At 43.3% G+C, this 18,214-nt stretch overlaps 1 protein-coding gene across 1 annotated transcript in view; it reads left to right on the top strand.

The window, feature by feature from the left end:
- Nucleotides 1-18,214, top strand: part of LOC138642948 (cytochrome P450 2D17-like) — an 83,750-nt gene that overhangs the window by 49,091 nt on the left and 16,445 nt on the right. Inside the window, exon 5 of the mRNA XM_069731581.1 lies at nt 6,503-6,676. Coding sequence (XP_069587682.1) covers nt 6,503-6,676 — 174 coding nt within the window. The remainder of the gene's footprint in view (nt 1-6,502; nt 6,677-18,214) is intronic.

Genomic DNA, 18,214 nt, shown 5'->3' with positions numbered 1-18,214 from the left:
AATGAAGTAGCCAGGTGGTGAAGTGGTCGAGAAAGGTGGAGATGGCTAGTTCTGGGGGGCGGTAGATGACAACCAGCTGGAGGTTGGAGGGGGAATAGATGCAGACAGAGTGCACCTCAAACGAGGGAAGAGTAGCGGAGGGTGGTAGCGGGATTGGAGTGAAGGAGCAGGTGTCGGACAGGAGCAAGCCAACTCCTCCACCGCGTTTGTTGCTGGGGCGAGGGGTGTGAGAGAGGTGGAATCCGCCATAGGAGAGCGCAGCTGGAGAGGCCGAGTCAGAGGGGGTGAGCCAGGTTTCAGCGAGGCCGAGGAAGGAGAGTTTGTTGGTGATGAAGAGGTCATGGATAAATGTCAGTTTGTTGCAGATGGAGCGTGCGTTCCATAGTGCTCCAAGTAGGGGGAGCTGGGGAGTGGGGGCTGGATGAATGGGTATGAGGTTGTCGTGGTTGGGAAAACGTGCGGAGGATCGTGGCAGGGGGTTAGAAACGAGTGTGGGGATGAATTGGGGAGGGCCGGGATTTGGGGATATGTCACCAGCAATGAAGAGTAACAGACAGATCATTAGAAGGTGGGAGCAGGATAGGACATGATGCGGCCGTGTGTGTCTGGATAAAAAGGATTGTATGTGGAGGAACAGTTCTGAGGAGAAGGTGAGATGGCTGGGGAGTATGGAGGAAGAAATGACTAGTTCCTTACTAGGAGGAGGGATTGCAGGAGATTGTAAGAAGGAAAGTAGTATGGGGGTGAAAGAGAAAAGAAACCGAAACATTGTAGTGGTTAGTAGTCTGTTACCTTCCAGTCAATTCCAGTCCAATTCAGTCTAATTCAGAATCATAATTAAAAAGATGTAATTTAAAAGATGGAAGTTAAAAGATGATTTGCAGCAGACTGAGTCTATAGCAGACTCCTGCATGTGAATATATCCCCAGTTAAGGGCAATCAGGTGTGAATGAGGGGGTGGCTGGGTATGGGAGACCAGATATAGAGAGTTAAGCAAAGGTCATAAAGTGAGGGAGGGGTAAGACTGACCACTCAAAGAGATGCCAGGATCACACAATGAGATACATGAAAACAGGTCATGGAAAACAAGCTGATAGGTAAGAAAGCATACTAAAAGGATTATATGTGCTGCACCAAGACACTCAGATCCAGGGGAAGCATAGAAAGCCAGTGCAATATACAGAGACATTCAGAAGCCAGGGAGAGCTGGGTAAAGTCAGTGCATACCATGGAAAATCAATGCAGTATACAGAGACATTCAGAAGCCAGGGAGAGCTGGGTAAAGTCAGTGCATACCATGGAAAATCAATGCAGTATACAGAGACATTCAGAAGCCAGGGAGAGCTGGGTAAAGTCAGTGCATACCTGTGGGAAGAGGAGAACAGCTCGATTAGATGGTGCAGATGATGATAATATTGTAGTAGTGATGAGTAGCCAAGTGCATTCTAGAATTCAGTCTAATTCAGAATCATAATTAAAAAGATGTAATTTAAAAGATGGAAGTTAAAAGATGATTTGCAGCAGACTGAGTCTATAGCAGACTCCTGCATGTGAATATATCCCCAGTTAAGGGCAATCAGGTGTGAACCACTGTTTGGGCACACGTCGGGGCTCAGAAGGGAGGTAGTGATGTTTTGAAATGCAGACTTTGATGAAATGGTCTGCGGGCATCACGTTGCGTTTGCAGAGCCCCTGATGTGCCTAAACAGTAGAAACCCCCCACAAGTGACCCCATTTTGGAAACTAGACACCCCAATGAACTTATCTAGATGTGTGGTGAGCACTTTGAACCCCCAAGTGCTTCACAGAAGCTTATAATGCAGAGCCGTGAAAATTAAAAATTATTTTTCTTTCCTCAAAAATAATTTTTTAGCCCACAATTTATTATTTTCACAAGGGTAACAGGAGAAATTGGACCCAAATGTTGTTGTCCAGTTTGTCTTGAGTATGCTGGTACCCCATATGTGGGGGTAAACCACTGTTTGGGCACATGTCGGGGCTTGGAAGGAGGGAGGGCACCATTTGACTTTTTGAATGCAAGATTGGCTGGAATCAATGGTGGCACCATGTCGTATTTGGAGACCCCCTGATGTGCATAAACAGTGGAAACCCCTCAATTCTAACTCCAACACTAACCCCAACACACCCCTAACCCTAATCCCAACTCTAACCATGACCCTAATCACAACCCTAACCCCAACAAACCCCTAATCCTAATCCCAACCCTAACCACAACCCTAACCCCAACACACCCCTAACCCTAATCCCAACCCTAACCATAACCCTAACCACAAGCCTAACCCTAACCCCAACACGCCCCTAACCCTAATCTTAACCCTAATTCCAACCCCAACCCTAATTCCAACCCTAACCCATAGGCTATATGCCCACATTGTGGATTTGTGTGCCTTTTTTAAAATACAAAGCTGTGTTTCCATGCGGTATTTTCCGCACCATGGGCACAGCGGATTTGGTTTTCCATAGGTTTACGTGGTACTGTAAATGTGATATAAAACTGCTACGAATCTGCAGCGGCCAATACGCTGCGGATCCGCAGCCAAATCTGCACCGTGTGCACATAGCATAATCCTAACCCTAGCCCTAACCCTAATTCTAACCCTAATTGCAACCCTAATCCTAACCTTATTTCTAACCCTAACCGCAACCCTAATTCTAACCCTAACTGCAACCCTAACCCTAACCCTATTTGTAACTCTAACCCTAATTGCAACCCTAACCCTAATTCTAACCCTAACCCTAATGGAAAAATAAAAATGAATATATTTTATTATGTTCCCCACCTATGGGGGTGATAAAGAGAGGGGTTTATTTACTATTTTTTTATTTAAATCACTGTGATAGGATCTATCACAGTGAGCAAAATGAATGAACGAATCTGCCGGTCGGTAGATTCGGCGGGCGCACTGCGCATACGCCCGCCATTTTGGAAGATGGCAGCGCCCATCCTAGAAGCCAGACAGACACTGGGAGGAACCCCGGGACTCCAAAGGTATGGGGGGGATCGGACAGCGCGCGGGGGGGGGGGCGGACAGGATGGAGGGAGAGGAGGGGAGATGATTGCAGCGGAGGACATAATGGAGGGGAAAAAAGACTGACTGAGCTGAAATACCACTCCCCCTGTTCCTGTATGTTGGGTGAAATTTGAGTTAACCCTTTCACCCGACCTGCAGGAATGCGATCATTCTGTGACGCAGCATATGCGTCACAGGTCAGATTGGCATAGACTTTCATGACGCATACACTGTGTCACAGATCGGAAAGGGGTTAAGGAACAGAAAAGAAAGATTATAATTTTTTGTGCATGAGGTCTGTAAATAGCTTCATATCACCACCACAAAATGACAACGTGGGATACAGTGGGCAGTATCACATTCAGCAACAGAAAAAAAATGCAGGTCTGCAGACACCTTCATATCACTGGCATAAAATTACAACAGGGAATACGGCGGGCTGTATCACATTTAGCAACAGAAAAAAATAATATTTTTTTTAATGTGCATGAGCTATGCAGATTGTGGAATTTCACCACTACTAAATAACAAGGTGAGATATAGCATGGTGAATCAGGCTAGCAACTGCCCTCCAAAAATATTTTTTCATGCACAACAGCTCAAATCACAAAACAATGTCACCACAACACTAAATGACAAGGTGGGATACAGCATGCTGTTTCACATTTTGCTAGTGAAAAAATAAGATTTAGAATGGTATACGCATGCATGGAGTACAATAGAAACAGTGCACAACACATTTGTATTACATGTGCCCTGCTGGCTTTGTCTGTGGACTGCAGTAATGGCCAAACAAAAAAATAGCTGGAAGCCACATAGGACACTACCTAGCTAACCTATCTGACTAAGAAACAACCGCCTAGCTAACTAGCTAAAATCTTTCTGCTAGTAGAGCCAGAGTCAGGAGCAGCCTCACTGCACTGTTAGTGTCAAAATGCTGATAAAACAAGATGTCCGAACTTTATATGGAGAAGGACATGTGATTTCAGCAGCCAATGGCACAAGCAATTGTGTCAAGACAATGTGGATGTTTCCTGCTTCCTGATTGGCTAGCCACAATATGCACACATAAAGTTAGAAAAAAAAGTACTGTTTACAAGCACGCTACATCTCTGAGCTCTGCAAATGCCCTACCCTCATCAAACACATTCCCCATGCTCATGACACACCATTATCATAGCTAAAGTGCTGAAAATACTTTTGTGGCAACACAAATATTTTCCCGCACTTTTTATCAAATGTTACCAATTTTTCCCGATTTTATAAAAAAAATTTCGTGTTTCCAATCATGAATCCTAATGTGCCGTATTCGTGCCAAATTTATTTTTCAAACAAATTTGCTCATCTCTAGTTGCCTTCACAATTATTTCCTGGTAGATTTCAACTACAAGTGTCCAACATTTAAAGTCATTAAAAAAAACAGTCCAGTTATTGTGGTATCATACATGTACTTAACAAAATCAATTAGTATGGCCTAAAGGCAGATACATGCAAGAACATACAAAGATAGCCATTTACAAAGAGATTTAATGATTTAAAATACTACAGTTTTATTAGTATATGTTAAAATTCTCACTAATTTACAAAAATATATATATTTTCTAACCATTAAATACTAAGATGCCTCTTGTGTCTAGGAAGACATGCCAGAAGACAACCCAATTATGCACAATTTTTATGTAGCATGACCCTATTAAGGACAATACCATTCCTATTTGAGTAGGTTTTTATAGTATACTAGATGGTGGCACGATTGTAACGCATTGGGTATTCTAGAATATGTATAGTAGTATATAGCACAGCCCACACAGTATATAACACAGCCCACGTAATATATAACACAGGCCACATAGTATATAGCACAGCCATGTAGTATATTGCCCAGCCACATAGTATATTGCCCAGCCACATAGTATATAGCACAGCCATGTAGTATATAACCCAGCCCACGTAGTGTATAACACAGGCCACGTAGTATATAGCACAGCCCACATAGTATATAGCACAGTGACCTAGTATATAACACAGGGCACGCAGTATATAACACAGCCCATGCAGTATATAACACAGCCCATGTAGTATATAACACAGCCCAAGTAGTGTATAACACAGGCCACGTAGTATACAGCACAGCCCACATAGTATATAGCACAGAGACGTAGTATATAACACAGCCCATGCAGTATATAACACAGCCACGTAGTATATAGCACAGCCCACATAGTATATAGCACAGAGACGTAGTACATAGCACAGGCCACGCAGTATATAACACAGCCCATGCAGTAAATAACACAGCCCACGTAGTATATAACAGCCCATGCAGTATATAACACAGCCAGCGTAGTATATAACACAGGCCACGCAGTATATAACACAGCCCACGTAGTATTTTGCAATGTGGGCACCATTAAAATAAAAAATAGTTATATACTCACCTTCCGTCGGCCCCCGGATCCAGCCCAGGAGTTACCGATGCTCCTCGCGACTCTCCGGTCCCAAGAATGCATTGCGGCAATTCCACAGGTGATGATGTAGTGGTGTCGTGAGAGCGCTAATCTTGCAAAACCGTACGTCATCTCCGGTCATTGACGCAATGGATTCTTGGGAGCAGAGCGTCGCAAGGATCGGGAAAGGCGCCATAAGGTGAGAATATAATGATTTTTTATTTTTTTATTACATTTAACATTAGATCTTTTTACTATTGATGCTGCCTATGCAGGTCACAAAGTTGGTCACACAGGGTTAATAGCGGCGTTAACAGACTGCGTTACACTTCGTTATGCCGTGGTGTAACGCAGTCTGTTTAATGGACTGCTAAACCGCTATGGGGGCACTGACTGGGGAGTAGGGAGGGGGCACTGACTGGATGGAAGTAGGGAAGGGTGAATTCGCGGCCGGACTGTGCCTGTACCAATCAGCGATGCGGGATTTCCGTTACAGACAGACAGACGGAAGTACCCCTTAGACAATTATATACAGTAGATAGATGGCAAGTGGCTGATTGCCTAAAAATAGTATAATTATCAAAATAAGGTCATAATTTAAAAAATTAGGATCCCACATTTTTATTTTTTTATTATTATTATTTGTATGTGCAAAATTCATATCTAATTTTTGATACAAAAAAAACCTGTGGTATTTGGTTTTAATATGTGTTATTTTTAATATTCTTTATAATAATTGTAGCCATTTACTGTAATTTGGCGCTATTTATTTTTTGTCCGTGTTGGCACCTCGTTTGATTGTAGTGCTTCACTTTACCCTCACTATTTAAGGTATTTTAACCTTAATCTCTTGTCCCACTATTCTTAATCTTTGTTCTGTGGTTCCTTCCCTTTGTATTGATATATTGTTGTATAAAATGCGCTCCTTTTGTATTAATCAAGCACTGAACTCTCCACTCTATTGAATCTTTTGCAAGTGGATCTCATGAAGGGTAAGATCCTCATAAAATGTTTTCCCTTTAGCTGTATAAAATCTTCCCCTGGCTGATGAAGGTGCCTGGGCCGCATCAGAAACTTTTCACTATCCAGCGCATTTACCTAGACTTTTTACGAGCGATCATCCAGAAACACAGGGAAACCTGGGATCCTGCAAGCAGGAGGGACTTCATTGATGCCTTTTTTGAGGAAATTGAAAAGGTAAGAAAATACTGTATTAGTGTCTCCTCCACATGTCCGTGTGCCTCAAATCAATGTGGCATTCATTTTTGTTTATTTTTCACGGATACCACATGTACCTATTATAATCTATGCTGCTGTGCATGTGTCTGTGCAAACCACATGAACACATGTCCGTTTTTTACCAGCAGCAAGGATAAAAAGGGCCGATACAAGCCTGTGGGTCCGTATAAAGCACAAGGATGCCATCTGTATATCATCAATGTGCTGTACATGGGCAGCACGGTGGCTCAGTGGATAGCACGGCAGCCCTGTAGCGCTGAAGTCCTGGGTTCAAATCCCACCAAGGACAACATCTGCTCTCCCTGTATTTGTGTGGGTTTCCTCCGGGTACTCTGGTTTCCTCCCACATTCCAAAGACATGCTGATAGGGAATTTAGATTGTGAGCCCCATCGGGAACAGTGATGATAATGTGTGCAAACTGTAAAGCGCTGCGGAATATGTTAGTGCAATATAAAAATAAAGATTATTATCAGTAATAATCAGAGACGCGGGATTTCCAGGACAGACAGACAGACAGACGAAAAAACCCTTAGACAATTATATATATAGATTACCAGTACACTTTACCTTTAATAGTCTTACACTAAAGAGATCTTCAATTTTCAGGAAACCCTTGTCGTAAAGTTCAGTTTGTTTTAAAATCCAAACAATATGTGCTTTACTCACTCTCCCCGGGTCTATGCTGCTGTTCCCGATGTCTGTTATTGTCTGCAGTAGTTGACATCACTTCAACAGCGGCTCTGACACAGTATGCACAATTTGCTCAGAGCTTCTGAGCTCACTGAGGTGAAAGCAAACTGACATCAGCACTGCTGATAAAAACCGACATGGAGAGCAGCAGCGGAGACTCAGGACTGCACCCCGGGAGGGGAATAAAGCACAGTTTGCTTGCTTTTATTATAAGAATAAAAACTGCAGTCAAGGGATTGGGGTTTCTGTAAATGGAAAAGCATAGAATGACTGTTCAAACTTAGCCCTTCAGCTCCGGGCTTCATAGCGTGGCCAATTTAACCCCTTAATGACCGCCAATACGTCTTTTAACTGACCTGAGATATAAGAGAATAGCCTCCCCATACAGATAACAATCCAGCATCTGTTGGTTGTACACTATAGCTGACAACTTGCTGTATCAGCCACGATCAGTATTTGCACCATCCAAATCTGTTTAACCCCTTAGATGCTGCTGTCAATAGTGACTACATCATTATAAATGGTTAACAGAGCGTGGGGGCTTCTTCTTTGTCCCAATTGGTACCCTCATATCATGATTTTGTTGTCCTGATGTTTGCCATGGCAATTCATGGCCAAATAGCGGCCTTAGAGTCTGGCGGCTGTAGTAATCTGTTCAGAAGTTAGAGACATTTAGGTGGTAAAAATACACATTTTCATTTCTGTCATGCCACTTTGCATTAATTCCTGTAAAGCACCTGAAGGGTTAATAAACTACCTGACAGCAGTTTTCAATATGTTTAGGGGTGCTGTTTTTAAAATGGTATCACGTTTGTGGGTTTCCCAATATATGGGACCCCTAAAGTCACTTCAAACATGGATAAGTCCCTAAAAAAATAAATTTTGTAAATTTCTTTGAAAAAATGAAAAATTGCTGCTACATTTTTAAACCTCCTAAACTGCTAACAAAATAAAATAATATTTTACAAATGGTGCTGATGTAAAGCAGACATGTGGGAAATGTTATTTATTAATGGTTTGCTGTGGTATGACCATCTGGATTAAAGGGATAATCATTCAAATTTAGAAAATTGCTAATTTTTTAATATTTTTCTCAAATTTTTGATATTTTTTATAAATAAACACAAAAAATGTTGAACAAAATTTACCATTATCATAAAGTATAATGTGTCACGAAAAAACAATCTCAAAATCACTGGGATTTGTTGAAGCGTTGCAGAGTTATTACCACATAAAGTGACACTGGTCAGATTTCAAAAATTTGGCTCGGTCATATACACCTTCCCACAATCTTGTTTTCCGTCTATCCTCCCTCCCCTTATTTGATTGGCAGCTCTGGCTTCATAGAGCCAGAGAAGGGTGGATATAGAGGGAAAACAAGTACGTGGGAAGTTGGATATAAATGATTTGCCCCGTCGTGAAGCATCGAGCGCCTATACATGATTTGAACAGTCGTTCTGTGCTGACAGTCCCATTAAATCCACCATGAAAACCCAACCATCCTTTACGGTTATGTGCAAATGTCTTTTATTTCTTTTCAGGCAGATTCTGCCTGGAAACTGTCTGAGAAAGCAATAATAAAAAAAAAAACATTGACAATCTGAATAGCAAGTCAAAAGACTTGCTGTGCTTTTGTTTTTTTGTAATTTCTTTTACCCATTTTAGGTTTCAAAATCCTAAAAAAGTGACTGGTCCATTTTTATACATTTACGAGGGTTGTTCATTAAAGATTTCCCCTGACCCACTTCTATTTATCACAGGACTCTGAAACTGCACGTGTAATGATGTAAGTCTCTGTATGTTATGTGCCAATTTGCAACTCAGAACTGATCATGGTCTTGATTTTACAGGTGCTGAAATGGTGTGAGGTTTGATAATGGACCCAGTGGAATACAGAGCAGTCATCAAGTTCCTTTACTTGAAAGGCCGCTCACAAAAGGAGTCATTCAATGAGATGAAAGAGGTTTTGGTGATGATTCCTCATCATATGATGTAGTCAAGAACTGGCATAGTCAATTCCAATATGGTCGGACTTCAGTGCAAACAGCTCCAATTCCAGGGCGACCCCTGTTAGGGATAGCAGAACGCACCAAATAATAAGATAGATTAAGGTGCATTCGCAGCCCGGGGTCCACCGTGCAGAGATGGAACCTGCTGCCAAGTAATGACGGACTATATGGCGGTACAATGTAAATACACACACGGGTTAACTTCACACTGTGTGAAGGAAACGAACCCTTAAGTCACAGGGCTGCGGTACCGCACACAAGAGCGCAAGCGAGGAGTCACCAAGCTCAGTCCCAAGACTTGGGATCTGAGTCCGACTAGACTACTTGCGCTCGACACCGCTAATGGGGTGTCAGTGTAACCAAAGTAATAATAAAAGAAGCATGAGAGTGCATGCGGTGCCGCACTGGCGGACACCACCCAGGCTTGGGTCAGGAAAGCACTGTGAAAGCGCACAGCGCCGCACTGGCGGTCACAGCAATTAGACGCTGTAAGGTGTGTAACGTGCTGGTAGCTAAGTCGGGCACTAGATAGCAATCACCCACCTTCCGTGAACAGTCATCCAAGAGGGAGGAGATTTTAATGAACGACTTTCACTCACAACACACACACATTAACAAATGTACACTAGCGCATGGCCGTGCAGCCATGCGAGTCTTAAATAGCTGCAGCACGTATAGGACCTTCCAATAAAGGACCAATTGGAACCGCTGCAGCATCTGAGCATGTGACCCTCGATCTCCAATGGGAGATCTTACCCTGGGCATGCTCGGAAGGGAAAAAGCAGGACTTAGATCCCAAAAGCGTGTGCTCGCCGCTGCCCAGCACTGGCTTCAATGGCAGAAGCAGGCAAAGCAGCAGTAATCCTATGCACAGAGTGAGACTGAGCAAGATGCTGGGAACGACGTCTCCGCTGAGCAGACTCCACTGCAGCTAGAGAAGAATGGGAGACCGCAGCAGAGATGGTTTGAGATTCCCCCTGTGCAGAGGCGGGAACTCGACACCTAACATTACCCCCCCTAGGGCCCCCCCTCCTTGGACCTCGCTATGCTCAAAGGCAGCAATGAGCTGTGGAGCTTGAATGTGTTCAGCAGGCTCCCAGGACCTGTCCTCTGGGCCATAACCCTTCCAATCCACCAAATAGGATTTTTTGCCACGTACCACCTTGCACCCCAAAATAGCGTTCACCTTGTAATCGTCCGTAGACGAACCCGATGTCCCGGCAGATGACTCGGAAAACCGGGACATGTATACGGGTTTCAAAACACCTAACAACTCCACTCTGCTATTGATGAACACACCATCCTGCAAGTGGAGGTCGCCATTTTGGAAATTTGCCACCTAGCCCAAAATGTCAAGATTAGTGTGGGGTCCAGGGAAAAAAAATCATCCAAGACCATCTTCACATGCATAAGTTATCTGCTTGCTGGGTTTCCCGGCTGCTCACACCTTTCCAGATGTAGGAACAAGTCGAATGTTCTAGGCTCTATTGACGATGTGCCATGGAAACAGGAGGACTTTTTCAACAGACTGATCACACAGGCTGAGAGCTGGGCCATCACTATGATCCTGATAGTAAAGTCCAGTTAAAGCAATGGAAGCATCATGACTCATTGCCTCCAAGGAAGGCAAATGCCCAACTCTGGCAGGCAAGGTCATGCTCACAGTATTTTGGGACCAGCATAGAGTAGTATTGATGTATTTCGTAGCACAGAGCGCCATGATCACTGGGGCATACTATGCTTCACTGCTGTGGAAATTGCGGGAGGTCAATAAAACCAAGAGACATAGCATGCTCACCAAAGGTGTCCGCCATCACAAGTTCACAACTCACATGTTCCCCAAATGGAAGCATGCTCCGGTGATATTGAAATTCTACCACATCCTCCTTATTCACCCGACCTCGCACAATCGGACTTCCACATCTTTTCAACAATTTAGTTACTTTTGAAGGGCAAGCTTTTTCCAGATGATGAAACTCTGATTTCTGAAGTCACATTGTGGCTTTTGGAGCAATCTGTTGACTTCTACAAGCGAGGTGTGCACAGTTGCTTACAGAAATGTGAGAAGTGTGTTTCCCTAGGTGGCACCTTTGTAGAGAAGTACTAATAACCGTGCCAAGTTTTATTGCACTCAGTCCAAAGGAAGTGGATCAGGGGAAATCTTTAATGAATGCCCCTTCTATGAAATAAAAAAAAATGTAAAAACACAAAAAATATGAAAAGACGCTTCAGAAAAACATTGCTTGCATATTTTGCTTGAAAAACAATGCAGGCGTTGGTCATCTGGATCTAAAAGACATTGCGTGCATATTCATTTGTACTAACACCCTACTGCCACTCCACTCCCTTTTTTGCACTCATGACTTCGGGGATATGTGAAAATGGCCCCCAATATCTGAAAAACTCCTCTCCCCACACCCGACCAATTACAGTACCTAACCAAATAAAACCACTCACTGCGTGACTTTGGATGTAAAAACCACAGGAGCCTCGTTTATTCAACAACAACAAAGAGTAAATATAACTTTAAATACAAATCGTTGTGTATCGATAGCATAAACCACCTAGAAAAAGAGGAGGGGGGTATTGAAAGCTCTCTTGCACCTTTTTTTTCAACTAACAATTTCTCCCACTACCCTCAGCCACACTGCAGAACCTCGAGGAAACCCAGCTAACTGTTGCCCATACAAAATGTCTCACTGAGACCTGAGCTTAGTAGGGACCTGCTCACAATTTCTTTAATAACCTAGTACCACATAAAGGCTCACCCATTCAAGCATAGGTTTCCCCCCTTTCATTAGTGCAATCCACCTTGTTCAAAATCCCCCCTCCTCTTCCCACCACAGCAAGCATGCATGACCCCTTATAATTGCGAGACCTGTCACACACTCCAGGCTTTTTCAATGCCTTCCATAAAGGCCAATTCCCAAATATCTGTACCGATTGAGTTTAAATGAACTCCAAACGACCTCCAAAATTCACAAGAAGGAATTTCCGAATTCAGATGACATATCACTACACCCCCATTGCGCGCAATGAAACGTGACACCTCTCGATTGACGTTAATGCGTGCCTTGTTAACTCTTTCTACTGAATGCGCATGCTTCCATGCCAAGCGCACAACAATGTCTGGCCAAACCAATGCTAAACCAGGGAGGGAGAACCATATTTAATATTGCAGATCAACTCCTTTGAAGTCCCAAATCATTCCCACCCACGTACAGTACCAGTATATCAGGTGCTCGGTCTAACGCTATGTGAAAATGTAACTCCGGCATTACCTCATTCCAGAGCATACCCCTGACACCGATCCACCATACTGACGCTATCTCCTTGGAGAGCACCAATTGTCATCCTGCCAGTCTCATATATGCCTGGAGTAAACCCCAATAAACGTAAGAATGTCCTAATACGCATCTCAACAAGGGGATCCTGAAATACATAAACAAAGCGTGAAGTGATGGAAGATATGGGAGAGGGATCATAGACAGAGAAGACACACCGCTCCAAACTATACCCACTCATAGCATGTGCAATCTAACATATAACCGATACTTAGATGACTCCCATTGACCAATCTTGCGCATTGCCTGTACTTCTAAACCCAATCGCGCTGCTTCCATTGCAGCACCAATCCAGAAAGAGTAGGACTGAAAATCATCCCCATTCAAATCACATAGTATCAAGCAGTGCTGGAAAATTCCCACAACAGCTCAGACCCATCCTGGTGCACTAAAAAGGAACCTGGGTGGAAACCCCTTATTTTAAAAAATAAGGAAACCCATCTCACTGGACAGTCCTCCAAACACTCCACACCCAAAGATCAATCACGCTACCCTTTCCACGGGTGTCAGGCTTAGAGTGTCTCAAATAATATTGCACCACATTCACCTAACATGATACATCCTTAAACAACAGACCTCCATGATACTTAGTATTTTACTCACTAGCTCACTCACCGAGAATGCACCAAAAAAGGCCAAAGCTAAAGCCATCTCAAACAAACATTTGTACTCTGACCTGCAAACAGTCCTAAGAAGGCACACTAGCTGACCTAAAGTTACGAAAGATACTGGATGTCTCCAATCCTTGGCTATGTATTTCTTAATAAAAGCTTTCCATGCCTGACAGACCAAGAAGTCCTTGGTGACATCCTTCCAACCCACTAGCTTAAAGAAAAATGCTAAACATGCTATCTTGCCAGAAACAGCCGCAAAAGATACACCCTCGGCCAGTTATATATAGTAAAGGTACACCTGATTAGCTTCCAACACTTGGTCCACCAACTGAGTCAACAAGATCCTGCCATTGTCGCCATACCAACATGTGTTTTACCCAGGTGCCATGAGCAACTGAATTCTTCTCCAAGTTTAATGCTGCACGGAAACAAAATCCCATAGCTGGTGGGGAAAAACAGTCCCTTGCTGCTCCTTGTCCTGTGCCAGCTCTTAAAATTGGTCCTGCTGAAAGCGAGACAAAGCTTCAGCTATGGAGTTCAGCACACCCAGCACATGTTATCACCCATGAACCGCACTTTCTTATTTCTAAGATCTGTGCCCCAAAATCCCAAAGACACAACAATAGGAAAGATTTCTGACAGAGCCAGATTCCTAATCAGATTTGAAGCCCTCAAAGCATCTGGCCATTCCCCAAAGCACCATTTGCTTCTGAAGTAAACCCCCAAACCCCTTGCTCCAGATGCATCTGTATAAAGAACCAAATCTACGTTAGGCCCACCTTGCTCCAATCACAAAGACCGATCATTAGATGAATGTAAGGAATCAGCCCAAACCTTCAGATCTGCCTTATGACCTGAATTCAACTGCACAAAATGCAAAGAGTGTAAATTGCCTACTGTGGCTTGCGCAATTCTTTGTGTAAAAACTAAGATTCTGCAAAACTCAGCTTCCCTAATACAAATTGTAACTGACGGAGGCAAAGTTTGCTAGCTTGTAAAGCCTCTTACACACTCCCCTTTAAATCCATGAGCTTATCAGCCGGTAAACATCATTCCATCCTCACAAAGTATATCTCAATGCCCAAAAACGTCAACATCATCGAAGAGCCTTCAGTCCATTCGGGTGCCAAAGGGATACCGAAACGCTGAGCTATCCTCTCTAACATCCGGAGCAGCAACAAACATACTGGGGACCCTGTTGTTTCAATTCATAAAAAGTAGTCCAAGTAATGTAAAACAGAATGTAATTTGGACTCCTCCTTCACCACCCATTCCATAAAAGAGCTTAACTTTTCAAAATAAGCACAAGAAATTGAACAACCCATGGGCAAACATCAAGACACATAAAATTTACCATTCCAAAAACAACCTGACTAACGGCAACTCTCCGGGTGCATAGAAAGTAGCTGTAATTTGGACTCAATGTCAGTCATCGCCATCAACAACCCCTATCGAGCCTGCGACCCCACTTCACAGCCTTTTCAAAATGCACGTACAAAACCGACACTAACTCTGGGCTAATGGCATCATTAACTGATTCCCCAGCAGGATACGACAAATGGTATATCAATCTAAGCTTATTATGCTCCCTTTTTGGAACAAGAAAAAACAGGCAATGGGCAACGGAGGAGTGGCAAAGGTCCAGCCATTCTGCAAAGCACCACTTCCTTCTGCAATTTATCCCTAACTATTTCCCCATGCACATGGGCCACAAATTGTTTGGCCACATAGCACAAGGTTTAACCAGGGAAATATTTTAAAACCTAACAAAAAACCCTCAGTCAACAATTTTGCCTCCTCACCAACATGATATCTACTTAGAAACAGAAGCATCCAATCAATTCTCACCGGAGCCCTCCCTTTTTGCTGAACACTCACTTGATTTTCTCTTTGTCTTCTTAAAACACTTGGCATGACTGTGGGATCCGCCACATCCCTAGCATTCATGCTTGAACTTGCAGGATAACCCAAAACAACACTTCTTCTCATTAAACTTTGCGCGTTCCTGCCGAGGATGTCGCTGTACTTGCAACACCCCCAGAACTCCCTGGAAAGGACAGCAGCCAATAAACGCATCCAAAGGCTAATATCTTTGTGGCCCTAATGCAGACTAGGCCTCACCGTCTTCCTCTGTCGAAACTGCTCATCATTTCCCAGCTATACTGTGCCACCATAAATGGGGTAAGCGTCCACTATCAATTCTAAGTAACAAAACACAACTGAGCAGTTTTCAGGTGCCTGCTCTCCAATAACACTGGCCAGAAAGGTAAAGACCTGCAACAAATTATAGAAAGTCAGAGGAATGGACAATAACGCCTTTCTTATTCACCTTTCTTACATTCAGGTGGCTTCTACTATCCAGATTAAATATCTCAAGTGGCTAAAATCTCCACATATTTGTCCTTCCATATCTTATGCAAAGCAAAAAAAAAAGGGAAGAAGCCAGCACTGCTTATGGTCAGAACGCAATAACTAAAGTGCAATTGCACATAAATTCTAACTGTATTTCAAATATGAGACATTTAGCAAACAATTGATCAATTCTTTGAGCTACCCCGCCACTTCACGGCAATCTCATAATGGGGCAGTCCTAATCTTCGTATTTTATTTACGTTGTGCCATTATGGCTTCCTGAATGTATATAAAAAAAAAAGGACCACATTAAATGCGAACTGTACCTGGAGCATTTTCAGAATCACTCCCTTGGTGCCAGGAAAGGCAAGCGCAGGTAAAGGCCGATCAGGTCCAGTGCGGACATTTCAGATCTGGCTTCCACACTGCCAAACCCGCACCAAAGATGAAGGGTGAGACAGGCTGAGACACAGGTGCACAATTAACTTGAGCCTGAGGCGGGGCAGGGCTGCTGTGTGTGTGCACAGCAGCCTATCAATCACAGTGAACACAGAAAGAATGGCGCACATAACCCAGCGTGCGCGGCAACAGTGGTGGTCAGCCACATACCAATGCAAAGCAAAAAAAAAAGGGAAGAAGCCAGCACTGCTTATGGTCAGAACGCAATAACTGAAGTGCAATTGCACATAAATTCTAACTGTATTTCAAATATGAGACATTTAGCAAACAATTGATCAATTCTTTGAGCTACCCCGCCACTTCACGGCAATCTCATAATGGGGCAGTCCTAATCTTCGTATTTTATTTACGTTGTGCCATTATGGCTTCCTGAATGTATAAAAAAAAAAAAAAAAAAAGGACCACATTAAATGCGAACTGTACCTGGAGCATTTTCAGAATCACTCCCTTGGTGCCAGGAAAGGCAAGCGCAGGTAAAGGCCGATCAGGTCCAGTGCAGACATTTCAGATCTGGCTTCCACACTGCCAAACCCGCACCAAAGATGAAGGGTGAGACAGGCTGAGACACAGGTGCACAATTAACTTGAGCCTGAGGCGGGGCGGGGCTGCTGTGTGTGTGCACAGCAGCCTATAAATCACAGTGAACACAGAAAGAATGGCGCACATAACCCAGCGTGCGCGGCAACAGTGGTGGTCAGCCACATACCAATGCAAAGCAAAAAAAAAGGGAAGAAGCCAGCACTGCTTATGGTCAGAACGCAATAACTGAAGTGCAATTGCACATAAATTCTAACTGTATTTCAAATATGAGACATTTAGCAATGTCTCAAATATGAGACATTTAGCGTATTTTATTTACGTTGTGTCTTATACATTCAGGAGGCCATAATGGCACAACGTAAATAAAATACGAAGATTAGGACTGCCCCATTATGAGATTGCCGTGAAGTGGCGGGGTAGCTCAAAGAATTGATCAATTGTTTGCTAAATGTCTCATATTTGAAATACAGTTAGAATTTATGTGCAATTGCACTTCAGTTATTGCGTTCTGACCATAAGCAGTGCTGGCTTCTTCCCTTTTTTTTTGCTTCCATATCTTATCCCTAATCTCCTGATCATCATAGCATATATATATACTTCTCCCCTACCTAAATCATCCAGAAGCCCCAAATCCACAGCGGTGGTCGCGGAAGCCATGGAGCAACGACACTAACAGCTGCCACTGGAGCCACTCTAAGAGCTGCCAGGGCAAGCAAACACCTAAACATCCTCACAAATTCGACTGCCACATGAGTAGCTCTCACTCCACCATCATCGCTAGAAACAGACACCGCTATCTCACCAACCGCACTCAAATTGTCATTCAACACATTCATATGAGGTGCACACGAGCCATGTGTCTTACCATGCTGACTACAAGTGGTGCTCGAAACAGTTGTCTGATATTTTCTGCGATGATCCTCGCTCCACTCCTCGCTGTCTGTTGACACCTGTTCATCCTCCTTGGATACAGTCTCAAGCACAGAAACTTTGCCATAAGTAACTGATGCAGTCAACGTGTCACTTGGTCCGTGGAGGCTGGACCGTTTTGTACATACAATGCATTATTTATTCCTGAACTATTCTAGAATTAAACTTGCATATTGAGCATTGTTATACATGCTTTGCAACAATTGCATTGTATCAGGTCTGCAATGGTAATTCCATCATAAGAATAGGTGTCTCAATCATGACGCTAACAATGCTCATTGTTGTCACTGTCTGCTCCAGCTTATAGATTATGGTCCTGCAAGCAGCCAAACAAGAACAATAATGCTGAATTCCCAAAAAGGGTATCTAAAATAGGGTTGACTTGTATTATCCCTTCTATTTACAGTATATTGAATAATATGTATAGATTACTCAGGTGGGGTTCTCGGCTCTGGACAATTAATGTTTGGTAGAAGGGTCCTCTGACAATATGGATTACACAAATTAACCTCCATATAACCTCTAATTGCTGGTGGTCCTATCTGTATGGACACAGG

The sequence above is a fragment of the Ranitomeya imitator genome, chromosome 6, assembly GCF_032444005.1.
Source record: "Ranitomeya imitator isolate aRanImi1 chromosome 6, aRanImi1.pri, whole genome shotgun sequence".
Taxonomy (NCBI): domain Eukaryota; kingdom Metazoa; phylum Chordata; class Amphibia; order Anura; family Dendrobatidae; genus Ranitomeya; species Ranitomeya imitator.
The sequence above is the reverse complement of the archived record's forward strand: the minus strand, read 5'-3'. Positions and strand labels throughout refer to the sequence as shown.